This window comes from Daktulosphaira vitifoliae, unplaced genomic scaffold (genome assembly GCF_025091365.1).
Source record: "Daktulosphaira vitifoliae isolate Bord-2020 unplaced genomic scaffold, ASM2509136v1 Scaffold_2, whole genome shotgun sequence".
NCBI lineage: Eukaryota > Metazoa > Arthropoda > Insecta > Hemiptera > Phylloxeridae > Daktulosphaira > Daktulosphaira vitifoliae.
Genome location: NW_026099573.1, coordinates 4,705,321 through 4,726,068, shown reverse-complemented (window position 1 = coordinate 4,726,068; position 20,748 = coordinate 4,705,321). Strand labels below are relative to the sequence as shown.

Sequence of the window (20,748 nt, the reverse complement as noted above, 5' to 3'; positions counted from 1 at the left end):
AGTTACCACAGTGGCTTTTTAATATTAGTCAAAAATTTGCTTTAATTTAATAATATTAAAAGAATAAAAAACAATGTCTTATTTAAACTGACCTTCGTTAAAACAATTTAAATTACATAAAATCAATTTTTCTTGCTTTTATTTCGGCAAACTTTTCAATAATATCGTCATAATCTAAATTTTCACACAGATCACGTTCGATTGAAATAATTGCTAGATCAGAAAGACGATTTTGTGTCATAGATGTCCTTAAATAATTTTTTATGATTTTTAACTTGGAGAAACTTCTCTCTGCGCTTGCTGTGGTTATCGGAAGGGTCAATAATATTCTCAATGCAATAGAAATGTTTGGAAATGAGCCACATGTTGTTTCTATTAAATTAAGACATTCTATAGAAGTCATTTGTTTGTTCAAAATTCTACAAAAAATTTTTAATTCGTCAAAAAGTTCAATACCATTTATATCATTATTTTCACCATCTTTTAATAAAATTTCTAAATCCATACAATGTTTTCTTAACGTTTCTTTGTCAAATGTTTTTAAATTTTCAATATTATATAAAAATCCAAAATATTCTGAATGATGAGATAGTTGTTCAAAACGTTCATTAATTGATACGATTGCTTGATCTATTACGGCTAAAAAATAATCATCGTAAATTTTTGCTCAGCTGAATTTAGACGTGCATCTTGTAGCGTTACGCTACTGCTTTATCATTGGTTGACAGTTGCAAGAAAGTCCGCTGGACAGCGCTGTTCGACAACCCTTATTCAAAAAATGTAAATTAAAGTATTTATCTATTATTTTTTTTATTATATTTATTGTAATGATTATTTTATATACCAGTCTTAGCGAGAACTCGAAAATAGGAAATTAAAATATTCTTTTGTTTTTAGAAGATTTTAAAAATAAATAATATGTGGGCAATTGTTCTACACTACCCCGGTGGTGACGGGTAGCATAAAGTACACCGTCACTACTCGTATTAATTATTCGTTTCTCTAAGAATTCTAATAGTTTTTCCATTAGTTATCTTTTTGTGTCGTTGTACTAGTGATTGCAATATTAATTGCCAACTAGTCTTCATCCATTCATCTTTCCATTGAGTAAGTTTTCTTTATTTTTTCCTGTTATCTTAATTCTTATTACATATATAATTTTCAACGGTGTTTGTAACTATTCGTTACCAACCGTGATCAAAATTATATATTCTTTTCTTTAAAGGCTAGTCATAATCTTCAACGGTGATTATAACCATCGTGTTATCAACCGTGATCAAGATTGCTAGTCTTTCCTAAATATTCCTCTTTAATCCTTTGCAACGGTGCTCGTAATAAACGTTTTACCAACCGTGATCCAAAGGGTTAGATTCCACCACTTATACAATACAGTTCATCTTCAACGGTGATCATAACCTCCGTGTTATCAACCGTGATCGAGATAACTGTCTTTTTGTAAAAATCCCTTTAACCTTTTGCAACGGTGTTCGTAACTACTCGTTACCAACCGTGATCCAGAGGGTTATACTTCTACTTCACCCCAAATTAAATAGTTTCTAAAATAAGACTGATATAGTAGTTAGTTTATTAATATATGTATATATTCATCTTTATATAAAATAAATCAGAACAAATCGATTAGTCGAACAATTTGTGTTGTATTTTCATATTTAAAGAGAACAAACGTAGAAACGTTTCAATATTTGCTTTCATAATTGAACTGCCTAACTTTTTTTTTATTTCTAGATTGTTTAAAAACTGCTTGAATATCAAGGTCTTCACATACATTTTGCGCAATTATTTTTGACGGCTCAAACTCTTTATAACTATAATTAAAAAAAAAAATCTAAAGACCACTTAACAACTGTACAGCATTACTCAATTCCATATTTTTGCTCTGAAGACTCTTACTAACTTTATTTATAGCAGATAACAGTTCGTACCAAATAACAACACTTAAAATAAAGTCATAACAAAATTCATAGTTTGCTAATGACGAGCTTTCACTTTTTATTTTTGGATCCTTTATTGATTCCNAAATAACAACACTTAAAATAAAGTCATAACAAAATTCATAGTTTGCTAATGACGAGCTTTCACTTTTTATTTTAGGATCCTTTATTGATTCACTAATTTCAATTAAAGCGTCATGTACTTGGCATAATTGAAAACGGATAGGCTTAACCGATTCGACCCGAGATTCCCATCTAGTATCTGACATTGGTTTTAGTGTAAAATCTGAAACGTATTTGAGAAGAATAGTTCATCTTTCAGTAGAGGCAGCAAAAATAGAATAAATTCTTTGAATTACCCCAAAAAATGTCATAGCAGCTGGTACGGATGATGCCATATCTCCCAGAAGTAAATTAAGGCTGTGTTTGAGCTATATTATGTGAAATAGATAATTCGTGCTCTTTTAAACGTTCACTTATCTGTTTCCAATTAAAAAATCCTTCTGACGCCAATGATGAAGTTGAGTTTGAAGAAAATAAACGACAATAGAGACAAAAAACTCGATTTAAAGATTTAGAATATAAAAGCCAATTTCTTACCACTTTTTCACCGTTGCCCATTATTCGATTATAATGTGTTATGCTGAATTTTCTACCTTCGTCGTTTGATGGAAAATTATAATTTATAATTTTTGAAGACGAGTTCTCTATTAAATAAACTCGTAATTTATCTGTAATATTTTGCCATTTACCTGGATCGTCATAATCAATTTCATCGTCCTGTACTTTTTTGTTCTCTGTATCTTCTTGGAGTAGTAAATCTTTTGATAGTTGTTGAAGATTTTCATTTACTTTATTCTGTTCAGTCTTGCTACTGGATTGTAATTCTTTTGTTTCAATAGTAATATTGTTTAACAATAATTTTTGTTCGTTATTTTTAATGTTAACTTGACTACTACTTCCGGCAACACAATCATTTTGATCTTTTTTTAAAAAATTACATAAAAAGTTTTTTAAAATTTTATCCTGCTCTTTTTGAACATTTTTAAGTTTTCGCTTTTCAGCACTACTTTTAAATTTTCGATATTTATCACGTAATCGGCCACTCATTTTATTTTGGTACCCGATATTTAAGCTCCAACGACCACGAAAAACGAACACATACTAAAAATTACCGGTACAAACAGTTTGTTATTTCGGTGAATAAATGGTTTTATTATTTTGACTATTTTTCTACGAAATTCGTCGATTAAAATAACATGCCTTGCCTAATCGCGTATCTCGAGTGTATGTGCATATGCGAGTTGAGTGAAAAATGAACATGGGGAAATTAGTAAACCAATTGATCGATATATATAATCCATATAAATTTAATACAATATTTCGACGTTTACCTTTATAATGTTTGAAATTGTATTTCAAATGTATTACTTCTGTTCAAATAGCAGAATTTTTTAAATATACAAATTTAAAAAATATAATTTCAAGAACTAATTAATTTTAAATGAAATTGTCAAGTAATACTCTACTTTTTTTTTTTGAAGTGCGATNTGCTTCAATTTTATTATCTTCTGATAAAGTACTTTGAAATCTAGGATCTAAATAGTTTGCTGTAAAAAAATTAAATACATTTTTTTTTTATACATAAGCAATAATAATACAAAATATGTAAACAAACCTGCCAAAAAAATTGGATTTTCTAGTAAATTTTTTCCTCTTATCTTCATAGAATTTTTTAAAGCATTACTCAAACTAGTATTAATAATTTCTAATTTAGCAATAATGTTCCACCAACAAGCTGCTGCGGTCGGTATTTTGCCGCACTCGCGGGATGTTATAATGCTAAGAAAAGAAAACACAACACTTGGATGGTTCGAAAATGAACGTTGGAATATTTTATTGGTGTTTCGAACAAAACTTTATATTGCCCTGGAAGGCGTAATATCAGAAAGACCACAGTAAAACTAAAGATGACAAATATATATATATATATATATATATATACGAAAGGCACAAAATGTTCGTAGCTGCGTGTTCGGCACTGTGTAGTTGACGGCGAGCGATCAAATCGGTACGGTGTCACGTAGATGGACGTGCGGCACTTGCTGGACTTTGTACCGTGGCGTATCGCACGCGGTGTTGATCAGTCAAACTACCATATGCACGTAGTAGGGCGATGGCTGATAAAGGTGTCACGGGTCGCGGGGCTCCGTGTATAGAGAACGTCGCGGTACCGTGTCAAATAGCCCCCCACCAAGCCGTCGGTCTACTCAGTGAATCGGATACGCATGGCGCGATTACCAATTGGTAACAAATAGCTCATTATACCGCCTATCACGATGAAGGCCGCAAATACTTACGTTATTTGTCCTGACGAGCTGGTTGTTCGCGCGTGATCGCGTTTGGTGGTGATCAATCGCATAACGCGAAAGAGGGTAGGTGGGGGGTGTTGGGTTGGAGTTGCTGTTGTTGTTCATGCTGAAACAGATATAAAAAAAACCCAGCACAGGGGGGTCGCGGCACAGTGGTGACGTGGTATAGTTGGATCAAGTATAATGATATCTGACAGTGATTAAAATCACTATCAAAAATAAACGCTTCGATGCAAATCTTTAGACAGTGTTTAATTTTAAAAAAATTGGTGTTTTATTCCAAAAGCTACTTGATCTGCTGGTTCCTTATTAATATCTCGATTAAGATAAAGTATGTCGAATGAAAAAGGGTTTATTAAAAAATATTATTTGTCATAAAAAAATTGTGCGGATCTTTAAACTTTTCAATAAGTTATAGCATTATAAAGTTAAAAATGTAAAAAATAAAATCGAGAATTTTCACACAAAAATAGCATTCGGTAGCCATTTTCACCACGAAGACAAGTCCAAATTTTTTTTTTCAAATTAAAGTACATTACATTAACTTTAATTTAAGATATATATAAAAGTGTCAGTATTTCCGGAACATTTTCGAAAGTTATGTAGAAAAAGTAAATTTGTTGTGAAAAAGTTGTCATTTTAAATCCCCCCCTGTGGGCAGAAAAAAGGTCAAATTTACAAAAAAAATATAGCAAATGATAAGTAAAGACATCAAGCATCTATATAAAAACAAATTATTTTACAAAAACCGTAATTTNAAATATAATATCAAGAATTTTTTCACAAAAATAGCATATTATTAACTTTGATGTCAACTTTCACCACGAACACAAGTCCAGAGGTCAAATTTTTTTTTTTCAAATTAAAGTATATTACACAAGCTTCAATTTAAGATATATATAAAAGTGTCAGACCTTCCGGAACACTTTCAAAAGTTAAGTTGAAAAAGTTCTACTTTCTATATGCATTTTTTATATTTGAAACCCCTCCATATATAGGGAAATAGTCTGATTTAAAAAAAAAGTATATCCAATGAAAGATGTATATAAATACTACTTCTCATGAAAAAATTGTATTGATCCATACATTTTTTAAAAAGTTATAGCACTTTAAAGTAAAAAAAAAAAAACGGAAAATCGAAAATTTTCACACAAAAATTGCATTCGGTAGCCGTTTTCACCATGAAGACAAGTCCAGAGGTCAAATTTTTTTTTTNAGATGATATCTGACAGTGATTAAAATCACTATCATAAGAAACGCTTCGATGCAAATCTGTAGATAGTGTTTCCTTTAGAGAAATTGGTGAAATATTTTAAAAGCAACATGAACTCTTATTTCTTTAATTATATCCTGATTAGTAGTTGTTTGATTTTAAAATATAATATATGAATAAATACTAATTATAGTTTTTTAATTTAGAATGAAATTGCGAGGCTAGCTATGATGTATGTTTCATAGTGTTGGGCGGTTGATAAGAAAGTAGAGCAGAGAATAAGTGTAACAGAGATGAAAATGCTTAGTTAGATGAGTGGAGTGACTAGAGAAGATAGGATAAGGAACGAGCATATAAGAGGAAGTATAGGTGTTGCGTCAATCGTGGATAAGATGACAGAAAATAGACTTAGATTGTTTAGTCATGTTATGAGGAGAGAAGAATCGGAAGCTGTAAGAACAGTTATAGAAATGAATGTTGAAGGAAGAAGAGTTAGAGGAAGACAAAAAAAAAGATGGAGGGATGCTATTGAATGCGATTTGAAGACAGCTGATGTGAGCGAAGAAGATGTGGGAGATCGTGTCAAGTGGAATCTTAGGATAAGTAGTTCCTTTTACGATGTGAAAAATCATCTTACAGTCGAGGACCTGAAACGGTGTTTGTATGCTGAAGAGGAGACTGCAGTAAGCGCAAAGCTCATGCAACAGCGACTACATATGGCACGATGGTTGTAAACAACATTTATGAGAAGGCCGTGGACCCTTATTGTCCTGTTGTAAAGTACCCAACTTATACAACATACAGAGAAAATGTGTCAATCAGATCATCTCAACACCAAATATACACCATTAAGACTATGGAAATAACAACCGTTTGGATAATAAGCGGTTTATATCAGAAGACCGTATTACTACCTACGCTTACCTTCTTCAGTATTCAATCCTGAGATTGGTTTGTAGCAATTCTCCACTCTTCCCTGTTACTTGCTTTCCTCTTTGTCTCTTCATAAGAAGTACATCCTTGGTCCTCTATTATTTGTTGCATATATTCCATTCGTGGTCTTCCCCTAGCATTTTTTCCTTCCACGCAGCCTTCTATAATCAATCCTAGCAACCCACCATGTCTCAATACATGTCCAATCCATTCATTTCTCCTTTTCTTGATACTGCTCCATAAAGTTCTTCTCTCGGACATTCTTTCTAATACTTCCTCGTTTGTTACCATGCCCGTCCAACTTATTTTGAGCATTCTTCTGAAACACCACATCTCGAAAGCTTCTATTCTTCTTCGCTCTTCTTTGGCAATCGTCCACGTCTCACTGCCATACAGCATTATACTCCATACGTATGTCTTCAGGAGATATATTCTGGTACGTATGCTAATATTTTTTGAAGTAAAAAGTCCTCTCTTTTTGTTAAATGCTATCTTAGCTTGGCATATTCGCTTTACTATTTCTTTTTTACTTCTGCCATCCTTACTTACTATGCTTCCCAAGTATGCGAACTCTTCTACTTGCTTTATTTCTTGGTTATTTTGCAGATGTATTCTTGTCGTAATATTATTGCTCCTGCTGCATACGAGAACTTTGGTCTTTTTCGTATTTATTTTCATGCTCAGTTCATTGAGCAGAGTTTCTTCCATACACCTTAGCATCCTTTGCAAATCTTCTTCATTTTCAGCTATGACTGCTATATCGTCTGCGAACCGTAGCATATCGATTTTCCTGCCATTTATCTTTATACCCAAATGTATTTTCTCTCTTATTATGTTAATTGCCTCCTGGATGTATGCATTGAATATGCTAGGTGAGAGAGTACAACCCTGCCTTACTCCTTTTCTTATGCGTGCTTCTTCCTCAGTTTCGCCAAATCGTATAACAGCTGTTTCCTTCTGGTATAGATTAAAGAGTAGTCTCCTTTCAGTGTATTCTATACCTGTTTTTTTAAGCATCTTGAACATTATTGCCCAGTTGACATTGTCGAACGCTTTTTCTATATCCACAAAAGCTATGTATGTAGGCTTATCTTTTCTAATTCTTTTCTCGATAATTATTCTTAAAGCCAGTATTGCTTCCCTTGTACCCATGTTTTTTCTGAATCCAAACTGGTCTTCTGACAATATGGCTTCGATCTTATATTCCATTCTTCTTGACATAATTATTGTCAGTATTTTTGACACATGTGTCAGCAAGCTAATTGTACGGTACTGATCACATTTGTTTGCGGTTGCTTTTTTCGGAATAGGAATAATCTTACACTTAGTAAAGTCTACAGGAAGTTTTCCTGAGTTAAATATCTCCTTTATGAGTTTAAAAAGCTCACTGCGCATGTTTTCGCCAGATTCTTTCCAAAGTTCTGCTTGGATTTCGTCAATTCCTGCAGCCTTCTTCTTTTTTAGATCTCTAAGTGCTTTATCAAATTCTTCTCTCAGTACACTATAATTTGAGTTATTATCCATTACTTCTTCATGCTCTATTTCTTGTCCCGTGAGTTCTGGTCCCTCATATAGCTGTTCTAGATACTTCTTCCATATGTTACCTTTATGTTTGTCCTCGTAAATAATTACTCCGTTGTTATCCTCTATTGCCCCCCTTTTTGGTTTATAATCGGTAAAAAAATTTTTAACTGATTTATACGCTGCATCTCTGCTACCATTCCTCATTTGTATCTCTATTTCTTTGCACTTTTCCTCTAAAAATATTTCCTTTGCTTCTTTTGACTTTCGTATTACACGATTTCTTAGTTCTCTGTATTTCCGCTGACTTTCAAGAGTAGTTCCATTCTTAAGCTTTCTTCTTTCTTCTATCATACTTGCTATCTCTGTTGTTATCCATTCTTTCCTAGGTACTGTCTTTTTATTTTCTTTCAGAGTTTTTGATGCTGCTTCTGTCACTGTGCTCTTTATAATACCCCACCTATAGTTTATATCGGTTCTCTCATTTATATTTATATTGTTCGTAAGTTCTTTAAACTTATCATTTGCCTTTTCTTCTTTTAATTTATTTATTTGCCATCGATCATTTTTTCTTGTTGATACTATTTTCTTGAGCTTTAGGTTACTTTTCATCATTAATAAGTTATGGTCACTATCTATGTCTGCTCCTGGGTAGCTTCTGCAGTCTTTTACTTGGTTTCTAAATCTCTCCTTGACCATAATATAATCTATTTGATATCTACCTATGTCTCCCGGCATTTTCCATGTATATCTTCTTCTTGGATGGTGATTGAAGTAGGTATTTGTTATTAATAATTTGTGTTTTGAACAGAAATCTATTAATCTGTCTCCTCTTTCATTTCGGTTTCCTAGACCATAATTTCCTATTATGTGCCCTAGGCTTTCTTTTCCTACTACAGCGTTCCAATCACCCATAATGATAAGATTTTCATCTCCTTTGACTTTTTCAATGACTTTTTCTATTCCTTCGTAGACTTCTTCCATTTCCTTCTCACTGCTATTAGAAGTAGGCATGTAAACTTGGACTATGATTGTATCCTTAGGTTTCGTTTCGATTTTGACTAATATTATTCTTTCATTGTACTGTACAAATCCTTTAACTTTTATCCCAATAGCCTTACTCATTATTATGCCTACCCCTCCAATTCCTGGGTTATTTTCCGCTGTTCCTGTGTGTATCAACCTATATTCCCCACTCCATAGATCTCCAGCTCTTGGCCATCTCATTTCTGATAGGCCAAGGATATCAATCTTCATTCTTTCCATTTCTATTTTCAAGTTTTCTAGTTTTCCGCATTGCAACATAGTTCTAACGTTCCAAGTAGCTATTCTTCTCCAATTCTTAACATTTCCTTCTTCTCCAGTAGTCCCCACCCGGAGATCCGATCGGGGGACTATTTTACCTCCGGAATATTTCACTTTAGAAGATTTCATGTTATTGCTATTTCTTGGGATGATTTATACGGTGGTCTCCCCTTGCCTTCCGTATCGCAGTGCAGCCACCAGTTATACAGTTCCCGTATCTGTTGGCTGCTGTTTGGTGTGTAGCTGTTTCTACCATTCTAGGTTACCTGCACCTACACCCAATATTGTAGTAGCTGCTGCCCTACTACAAGTCCCTTTCAGTCGCTTTTTACGACAGGCAGGAACAACCGATGGTCTATTCTAACCCCGACCAACAGGGGGACCTACGCTTACAATAATTATAAACTTGAGTTTTTTTTTTCCAGTCTTCCATCCTTAGATTGGTTTGCTGCAGTTCTCCATGCTTCCCTATCATTACTCAATTCCTTTAGTTCTTTATGACTATTCTTCCCCGTGTCACTTATTATTTGTTTCATATACTCCATCTTTGGTCTTCCTCTTCCTATATGGCCTTCAACGTGGCTTTCTATGACGGTTTTTGTTATACTCTCATGGCGTAGTAGATGTCCTATCATTTTAGCTCTTCTAACTTTTATGGTATGCCATAGTATTTTCTTTTCTTTTATTCTATTTAATACTGCTTCATTCGTTATTCTATCAATCCATTTAATTATTAACATTTTACGATAACACCACAATTCGAAGGCCTCTAGTTTTCTTTTCTCTATTGCACTGATTGTCCAGGTTTCACAGCCTAATAAGGCAATACTCCATATATATATTTTTAAGAACCTTTTCCTTACCTCTAAATCCATACTATTGGTGGTTAGTAGGTGTTTTTTATTCTGGAAAGCCCTCTTCGCTTGCGCTATTCTACTTAGAATTTCATCTTTACAACGGCCATCTTCCGTTATTTTACTTCCTAAGTAGTTAAAGTGTTGGACTTGTTCTATGCGTGCGTTATCTATGTATATATTAAGTTGAGAAGGGTTTGTCTTGCTACACGCCATACCCTTTGTCTTTTTTTTATTTAATCGCATTCCATATTTGTCCCATAATATTTTATTGATCTTAGTTAAAATATTTTGCAGGTCATTTTCTGTTTCTGCGCAGAAAGCGATGTCATCAGCAAATCTCAGAGCGTTAATTGTTTCTCCCCTATTCTAACTCCTTGCTTTACTTCTATTCTTAGTTCTTTCATTACTTCTTCAATGTATAGATTAAACAGCATGGGTGATAGGTTACACCCCTTNATTACTTCTTCAATATATAGATTAAACAGCATGGGTGATAGGTTACAGCCCTGTCGTACACCCTTTTTAATTTTTGCTATTTCTTCTTTTCCATCTATACGTATTAATAAAGTTTGATTTTTGTATAAATTATATATGCATCTTCTGTCGTAATACTTAATTCCAATTGATTTTAGAATATCGAATAATATACTCCACTTTACATTATCAAACGCCTTCTCTAAATCGACAAAGGCTATAAATGTATCTTTGTTTCTTCTAATTTGTTTTTCAATTAGTATTCTCAGTGTTAAAATTGCCTCCCTTGTTCCTATGTTTTTTCTGAATCCGAATTGATCTTTACCCAGATTTTCTTCTATCTTTTTATCTATCCTGTTTTTGATTATTCTGGTGATAATATTGGCGGCATGTGTGATGAGGTTTAATGTTTTGTACTCTTCACATTTTTGCGTTCCTTTCTTTTTTGGAATCAGTACCACAATACCCTTCTCGAAATCACTAATGGCTCTTCCCTTTAAATATATTTCATTTGTAGGCATTAACAAAGATGTTAAATAACATGTCACAATGAATACTTTTATATATGTTTATATGTTTTATTTTAGATGTACTGCAGTACGATAACACTCCGTGTATTTTTTTTATTCTCACGCTGTTCGTCAATCCAGTGACACTTTTTATTTGTACTCTTTTTTTATGTTGTATAAAATCATTTTTCATTATTAAAAATTATTAATTATTATAAATTTTAATTGTAGTATTTTGTAATAAATATAAACATCAAAACACTACACATTGCATATTTTGTACAGTTCTTTTTTAACAGCTACGTCTGTGTATTTAAGTAACTCTGCTGGAATTCATCTACACCATACGCATTATTGTTTTTAAGGAAGTCCATCGCATGATCAAATTCGGCTTGTAAGATATAATCACCTTTATCATCCTCATCTACATTATCTTCTTCCTCGAATATCATAGTTGAATTATCCTCATATAATTCTTCCAGATATTCTTTCCATCTTTTAGTCTTTTTATCAGCTTTTAGTAATAATTCGCCGTTTTTGTATATTAGGGTACCTGCGTTTTGTTTCCTTTCTTGAAAAAGCTTTTTGGTTTCTGAAAACGCCAGGTTACTTCTTCCTTTTTTTAAAAATTCTTCTATTCCCTTACATTGCTCATCTAGCCATTTTTTTATCTTCCTTTGCACTTCATTTCGTATTCTTTTGTATTGTTGTTGTTCTTGAGTGTTAATTTGATTTTTATACCTTCTTCTTTCCTTTATTAGCTTAACTATTTCGTCTGTCATCCAAGGTTTTCTCGGCTCTTTTTTTTGGGTTCCTAATACTTCCTCTGTCTGGATCTTTAGAATTTTCTTAATATTTTCCCATTTATATTCCTCCGACTGACAATTATCAATTTGTATGTTGTTTAATGCTTTCTTACATTTCTCTTTAAATTCTATTCTCTTCTCATCTTTTTTAAGCATTTCTAAATTCCATTTTTTTGTGAATCCACTTTTCTTAATATTTTTGTACTTTAGATTTGTTTCCATAATAATTAGATTGTGATCGCTGTCAATATCAGCATCAGGATAAGTTTTGCATTGTTTAATTTGATTTTTAAAGCGTTGTTTAGTAATAATATAATCGATTTGATATCTCACTGTATCTCCCGGCCTCTTCCTGGTATATAATCTTCTTTTATGGTGTTGGAAAAAAGTGTTTGCAATTGTCAATTTGTGTTGTGTACAGAAATGTATTAGTCGTTCCCCTATTTCATTTCTGGTTCCCAAGCCATAACTACCCGTTATGTTACTTTCTTTCCCTTCGCCTACTGCTGCATTCCAGTCGCCCAGGATTATAACATTCTCCACTGCTTTAGTCATCGTCATTATTCCATCTATTTTATCATAAGTTTCATCAACTTCTTCGTCATTGTGTGATGATATTGGCATTTATATTTGGATAATTGTTGTAATAGCAGGTTTGGTATTAATTTTAACCATGATGATCCTATCTGTACATTGATAGTAGCTGATCACACTTTTTCCACATTGTTTATTCATGATGATGCCTACCCCAGTATGTCCATTTTCCGAGCCTGTATGAATGAATCTGTACTCATCACTCCAAAAATCACCGGGATCTGGCCATCTTACTTCACTTATCCCTATAATATCAATATTTAGTCTTCTCATTTCTAGTTTTAAATTTTCAAACTTTCCGCTTCTTCTCAAGGATCTTACATTCCATGTGCCTACTCTTTTATAGTTTTGTTTTGTTTTACTCAAGGCAGTCTCCACCAGGACATCCGAACGGGAGACTAGTTTACGTCCGGAATCTTTTACAATGAGTTCACAATCTATAACTGCAGATACTAGGGATAATAAGGTGATGGTTTCCCGTTTCCTTCCACCTCGCAGTTTTGTTACCCTTTAGATGACTGCCATCTTCACTTACAAATGTTTGGTATGTAGCTGTACCGATCTCCTTGATCTCCACCTACATCCAATACTGGGAAAGCTGCTGCCCTTCCCCAGACCCTTTTGGTCGCCTCTTACGACAAGCAGGGATTGCTCTGGGCCAATTCTATCCCGGGACCCAGACGGGATATAAACTTGAGTACGTATACCATAATTATTAAATATATATTAAATAGTATTATTTTTTAGGAATGAAGACAACATTGAAACTCAAGATTTGTAGTTGCAACTTATAAACTAATGTAAAAATAATAAACAGATTACAAAAATGTAATGTATTAGTATTTTTATTTTTTTATTTTTTTTTATTTTAATTATTTAACGCCAAACGGCAATTTACAGGAATAATATTATGGTAACCTAAATATATAATATAATATAACAAAAAGAAGAAAAAAAAAAATAATGTACATGCATATATGTAAAACATAGAGTAAGAAACTATGACAACAAAATAATGATGACAATAAATTAAGATTTATAAGATAAATATAATATATAATTAATATAAGACAGTTAAATTTTTTTAAAAGTAAATGTAACCAAAAAACTAAGTATTATTGAGAAAGCGTAGCATTCTGTGTATTGGATTATTATTATTATAGGAGGTATGATGAGGGGGAACATGAAAGGGAAAGTCATTTCTAGTAGGATAGGATGGAACACGAAAGGATATAGAAGACAAAAGGTCTGGTGCATCAATTAGACCATTAAGGAGAGCATCGATAAATGATCGGTCTGCATCAAATCGCCTGGAACTAAGAGTAGGGATATTAAGTGTGGAACGAATAATGGAATAATCATGAGGGGAGTGGGTAATTTTGAGTAAATAAGCGGCGTAAGATACAAAACGATTCTGTACTCTTTCAATACGGAGTTGATCTTTAGCTAAATAAGGATGCCAGACAACCACTCCGTATTCTAAATTAGAGCGAACGAGTGAAAAATAGAGGGAACGTAAACAATGTGGAGAAGTAAAGAGGTTAGTATGTTGTTTTAAAAATCCTAAAACTTTTAAGGCTTTGCCTACTATAAAGTTAATATGAACGTCAAAAGATAGCGAAGGAGTCGGGTGTACTATCTAGTGAGTAGGAGTATAAAATAGGAGCGCGCTTCCTGGTAAATGTCATAATATAACATTTACTTATATTAAGTGAGAGGCTAACCCGATTAATCCAGCAAACAAAAGAATTAAGATCTGCTTGCAATAACAAACAATCAAAGGGAGAAGCTACTTTTGTAAAAATTTTCATGTCATCTGCAAATAAGAGGACATGGGAATTAGAAAGGTAATTATTAATAGAGTTTACATAAATAATAAACAACAGAGGACTGAGGTGTCCACCTTGGGGGACGCCCGAAGGAACTTCAATAATGTTGGACCTAACACCATTGACAAAATCATATTGTTTTCTTGATGCAAGGTAGGACTCTAACCAGGAAAGTAAGGAGTCACCATTACCAAGAATTTTAAGCTCAGATACAAGTAGACGATGGTCAATTGTATCAAAAGCTTTTTTGAAGTCCGTAAAGACAGCATCAACTTGATAATCTTTTTCGAAGCTGTTTAAAATAAAAGTTGTAAAGGACAAATTGCAGGATACGGTAGATTTACCTGGAGAGAAGCCATGTTGTTTATCAATGATGATATGGTTAAGACTTCGCTTTATACTGGAATAGACCAGAGATTCAAATAATTTGGCAATATGAGGCAGGATGGAAATTGGCCGGTAATTAGAGACAAGACACGGATCACCGGATTTCAATATAGGGTTGATGGAACAAGTCTTCCATACTCCAGGAAAAATACCTTCATCTAAAGAACGCCTGAAAAGCAAAAATATAGGGTATACTAGAGAAAGACGGCAGTTATATAATAATTGTGCTGAGTTACCGTCAGGACCATTAGAGACATTGTTTTTTAGAGAACCCAACAGAGTTTGGATATCATCGATAGAAAAAAGACAATTTGCAGGTAGATTATAAGGATAGACGGGATAAATAGTCGGATCAGAAATAGAAGAAAGAGAGGTTTTATAAACAGAAGAAAAGTGGTTCGAAAATAGATTAGCGGATTCAGTAGGTGAGGAAGAGGTTACACCATTGTGATGCACAGATGAAGGAATGGAAGAGTGTTTATTAAGATCTTTGGTAAATTTCCAAAATTTAGAAGGATTAAGAGCAAGTATTTTTTGAGTGTAATTGATGTAGGACTGGTAATTTAGTTTGGAAATACGCTTGCATTTAGCTCTAAACTCTGAAAAAATTAAATAATCATTGGGATTTTTTGTTCGCTTAAAATTAAAATGAGCTTGTTTTTTTTTGAAAAATAAGTCTTTTTAGAGCGGGTGTTACCCAACGAGGGAACTTGGGAGTTTTAAAGATTTTATTTGGAACAAAAAGATTAATGGAATTTAAGATTGCATCATTAAAAACAGAGGCAGCATCATTGATTGAGTAAAGATGGAGGTAGCCTCCCAGTTGAAGGAATTAAAGAATTGAGATATACTAGTATAATCGGCGCATTTAAAATCTTTGTAAGTGTGTGTATTATCAGTGTAGGATGTTGTTTGAAAAGGAAAATTAATATCTAAAGGAGGGTGGTAGGGATCTGGAGATACGAGTGTCTCTGAAGATAAGTTTACTGTGACATTATTAGAATTGGAAAATATAAGGTCAAGAATTGTACCATGATTATTAGGATGGGAGTTAAGCTGGAAAAAGTTGAAATAAGAGAAAGAATCTATTAGAGAGGAAGAAATTGAACTATAACTGCCAGAGGCAGAAAGTCCTAAACTATCGGAAGACCAAGTAACATTAGGTATGTTATAATCTCCACACAAAAAAACAAACTGTGGCTTATAATTTAAGAGAATGGTTTCAATTGAAAGAATATGTGCATCAATAACTGAAGAAGAAGACTGCGGAGGTAAATACACAGCTCCAATTAATAAGGAAGTAGAATTAATGTACAATAGGACAAATGATTGTTCAACATTAATGATATCTAAGGATAAAGGAAGTGATTTAAATGTGGACTTAAAAGCAATGAGTACTCCATCACCACGGGAGTGAGAGCTATTGTTAGAATTTCGGTCAAACCTCACTATATTGTAACCAGTAAAATCAAGTTCGCTACTAGAGATATCAGGGGACAACCAAGTTTCTGTTAGGACTAAAATGTCATACATGTGAAAGAGAGGAATAGAGGTTTTAAGATTTATAAGTTTAGTTTTTAGGCCACGTACATTTTGGTAAAAAATATTTCAATTGCTCTTATGTATTTTATGGTATCCAAAATTAACATTTTCGGATTTGTTCATTTTATTTATAAATTTATTGAATTCCAAAAAAAACATATCAAAAGAAGACGTAGCGGCATGACAATTGCGACAGCATTTAATCAATAACCTATCTGTCGATGAATGGTTAACACAGCATCCAAGTAGTAAGGTAGCATCATCAACAGATGACTGAATAGTTGACGAGATAAAAGAATAATTATAACACAAACGATGAAGACAACAATTTAGTTTTTTGGTTGGACCAGTGAGGTACTACCAAAATGAGCTGACCTAGAAGCTATTACAATTGAAGGAAAGCCATCTTTATACTTAATCATGATGTTGGTCTCACCATTTTTTTTACGACTATCAAATTCATTATATATCCGACGAATAGATTCACGTTCTCTAGATGTTCGATCACGAATAACAGATATTGTGTTCATTGAATTATTTGCGATATGACTGCGTTTATATACGTAGAAGTCGGATATTAGTTTAATTGNAAAATGAGCTGACCTAGAAGCTATTACAATTGAAGGAAAGCCATCTTTATACTTAATCATGATGTTGGTCTCACCATTTTTTTACGACTATCAAATTCATTATATATCCGACGAATAGATTCACGTTCTCTAGATGTTCGATCACGAGTAACAGATATTGTGTTCATTGAATTATTTGCGATATGACTGCGTTTATATACGTAGAAGTCGGATATTAGTTTAATTCCTATTTCTTTAGATGATAAAAATACCTTAAGTGGGCGAGCTCCCCTATCGTTAGGCCTGCCAAGTCTAATTGATTTTAAACTTGAGGAGTTTGCTGGAAGAAAGGGTTGAAGAATTTCAGACAGACGCAAAGAGTCACTCGATATCCGATCAGATGATGAGCTAGAGGGAGATTCAGGTATTCCTCTAACAATAATATTACGAGTACATTTTTCCCTTTCCGAGATTTCTTGCAGTATTACTTGGACACTATCATCATTAGAATGAGGACTACTTTTGTACGTTTTNTCCTCTAACAATAATATTACGAGAACATTTTTCCCTTTCCGAGATTTCTTGCAGTATTACTTGGACACTATCATCATTAGAATAAGGACTACTTTTGTACGTTTCAATGGAATTTACACGTTTTGTCAGGTCAGCAACATTATTTTTGAGAACAGTATTCTCTGATTTGAGGTCAGCAACTTGTAAAGTTAAGACCTCTAAGGCAGCCTTAAGCTTAGCAAATTTATTACTTTGANCTGATTTGAGGTCAGCAACTTGTAAAGTTAAGACCTCTAAGGCAGCCTTAAGCTCAGCAAATTTATTACTTTGGGACTGACACGGTAGGTTACATTGAGACAGAGTCTCTTCCTGAGTTTTACGCAGCTCATTCATTGTTTTATGAAAATCTTCCAAAGACAGGGTAGTGGAAGAAGATGAAAGTATTTTAGACGATTTGGCAGACGAATTAGAGGCAGAGCGGGTTAAAATTTGTGAAGTTTTAGGTGAATTAGAGGTCATCTTTACTGGAAGTATATTGGCGTAAGAAGATCCTGATGTTAGTGAAATGCAACCTAAACTACAGCGATGTGTTTTAAAGTAAAGAGTTTGAGTGTGTCAATTGGTGGACCACCGTTAAAGTCACCAAGATAACAGCTGATAGGAAAAGTGAAATGGATGAGCCACGAGAGAGTTCTTGATAACAATAATAAGTACTTACAATTTGTGTAATATAAATTTTGGTAATTATGAACTAATACGCAAAAAATTGAACTGAATTGACTCACAATGTTAGAGCAAAAGACCGTGAATACATCTGCGAGTTAATAAATTAAAAAGTACACTTAATTATTTTATTTAATTCAAAAAATGCTAAGAAAAATTTACCGATCTTGTTATCACTTTTTTTTTAGTATAATGATTATAAAAAATGTATTGTTGATATTATATTAAATAAAAAAAAAATTATCTATAAATATATTTATATTATTCATTAAACGAAAATAAATAATCAAACAACATTATTACATAGTAGTTATCATCGTTATTGTCGACAGGTCTGACAAAACGCCGTATTATATTTTGTACATCATTAAAATTTAGCCAAATATGTAATCGTTTGAGACAGTATGCACACCTTTTGAAGTCACATACTTCAAGCAGAGTACTTTCATGCCTGAATACCTCTTTATGTAATGTGACGGTTTCAATAGGATGATCCTTTACCTCTATCATTTCTGCACATTGACTATTAGTTGTTTTACACGCAAAAAAGTGAGTTGACACAGCTCTTCCGTCCATTACCATTCGAATATTAACCTTTTTGTAGTTAGCCCATACATAATTTCTTCTCCATTTATTCATTGCGAGTGTAACCTCTTCATAAGTGTAACAGAAAAAATTTGCACGGACCAAGTCGCCCAGACGGTTCGGTTCTGTGAGCCGACCCAACAAATTTGATAAAGGTCTAAACAAATGACGTCTAACAAATCTGTCAGAATCGTTGTTCTGATGCATTTCTAATACTTCCAACTCCCATGATTGCAGCGAAAATGAATCTCTAAATGGAATCATTGATGATCAATTGCTTGGTAAGAGTTCTAGATCATGATCAGAATAGGTTCGTTCAGCATCTGGTGATAAATCATCATCTAAAAATAAAAAAACAATTTCTTCTTCTTCCAATGGATCATAGTAATACCCGTCATCATGAACTCGCGGTTGTATCTGTACGAATTTTTCAATAAATAACTCCCGTTAGTCTGCTTCAGCAACAACACATTTACAAACAAAAATCGACTTGATTTGCATAATATTTGAAGTCTTTCAATGTATAGGCACCATTAATACAATTGAAAATATTAAATTTTTAGAGCAGAGTATAGGGTATGTATATGAAAAACTATCGTTAATGACTTGTAATTACTATACCTGTGTATAGTTTTATACCTCTATACGTAAAGTGGTACTAATATTCTTTACTATATCCTTTTTTTTCAGCACAATAATAATGCTCAAATTAATTATATATGAATTTTTAGGCTAATTAACAACAAACATGTTATATGTTATTTATAAGTTTTATTTTTAAATATATCATACAATTTTATTACATTATTTAATTAGTGTGTAATTTAACAATATTTTAAGTACTAAGAATTATTAATATACCAATTTCTTAACATAAACATTTTATAAAAACTACAATAAGTTGGATTTAAATTCATATGAAATAAACATGAAGGATAAAAACTATTTGTTGATAGTTATGTTATACGAGGGCACCCAATATCTTCCATGTTAATGACATTTACGTGTGGCATATACTGTTGTAAAATGTCACTTTTTTGTAACTCTTTTACAAATATGTCTGTAAATTTTAATGAGTTTAAAATTCTCAGTAGTTCTTCAATTTCTACGTCTCCGTACTGAGGTTGCATTGAATGTCTATGCTTTTTCAACCACGCGTTAACATTTCGACTTTTTTCATCTGTTGGAGTTGCATGTTTAAATATCCAGTGTTGCCTGTGGCGTACACAGAAATTAAATTTGGGGGGAGGATTCACGCAAGGAAAGAAAATTAAAACGATAAACTATATTTTTGACAAAACAATATACTATAAACTTAATTCTACTCAAATTTCCAGTCGTCTTGGCTTTTCTGACAACTTATCTAAAATAAACTCTATTGAAGGCGTTAATCCCCGGTAGATATTTAAAAGAGCCAAATCATTTAGGCGATCCTGAGACATTGAATTTCGTAAGTAATTCTCCAATCGCTTTAGAGTTGAAAAATTTCGCTCATTTTCTGTCGTGGATACTGGTAGCACGAACAACATGTGAAGCAAAATGTTGATGTTGGGTGTTATCTTTTCATCACATATTTTTAGTGTATCAAGTACTTCACTTGGTAGCTTCTCAATTTTTTTTAACATTGAATACCAAATGGTAGTTCAGTTTTGAGCTCATCCCAACAGCCATTTAAATCTTTATTGTATACTGTCATAAGGTTTCTGAATTGCTTACAAACATCTTCTGTTAAGTTTTCTACATTTTTAGGGAGAAGGCATTGAAATGAGCTTAAAATTTCTCCATGATTCTCAAATCTTTGCTTTAGATTACTTATGAAATTATCTAAATATGGTATGTAGATTGATATCCTATAGTAATTTTCAGCCGAAGAAGAACTTACGTTTGACTGATGTGTTTGACATTTCACAATACGAGGTGGTTCCAGCAAGAAGTTGAATATTTCTTTGGCTTTTCCAATAGAGCTCTGAATTCCTCGTCATAATTATTTCTCAGCAGCTGAGAAATTGTTGCTTCTGTCAATTAAACAGCTTGCTTTAAATCTATATTTCTTTGTTGTAAATA

General features: G+C 32.9%; 3 protein-coding genes across 3 annotated transcripts; all 3 read right to left on the bottom strand.

The window, feature by feature from the left end:
- Positions 1-112: 112 nt before the first annotated feature.
- LOC126897889 (uncharacterized) lies at positions 113-2,221 on the bottom strand. Its single transcript, XM_050671832.1, has 2 exons — positions 1,912-2,221; positions 113-639 (listed from the first exon to the last, which is right to left on the bottom strand). The coding sequence occupies exons 1-2, from the start codon at positions 2,219-2,221 to the stop codon at positions 113-115; spliced, it is 837 nt and encodes a 278-aa protein (XP_050527789.1).
- Positions 2,222-2,366: 145 nt separating this feature from the next.
- Positions 2,367-2,929, bottom strand: LOC126897888 (zinc finger MYM-type protein 5-like). The gene is made up of 2 exons (XM_050671830.1): positions 2,901-2,929; positions 2,367-2,826 (listed from the first exon to the last, which is right to left on the bottom strand). The coding sequence occupies exons 1-2, from the start codon at positions 2,927-2,929 to the stop codon at positions 2,367-2,369; spliced, it is 489 nt and encodes a 162-aa protein (XP_050527787.1).
- Positions 2,930-12,566: 9,637 nt separating this feature from the next.
- On the bottom strand, positions 12,567-16,285 carry LOC126897886 (uncharacterized). The gene is made up of 3 exons (XM_050671829.1): positions 15,604-16,285; positions 14,440-15,351; positions 12,567-12,781 (listed from the first exon to the last, which is right to left on the bottom strand). Exons 1-3 carry the CDS (start codon positions 16,283-16,285, stop codon positions 12,567-12,569), a joined length of 1,809 nt encoding a protein of 602 aa, XP_050527786.1.
- Positions 16,286-20,748: the final 4,463 nt, after the last annotated feature.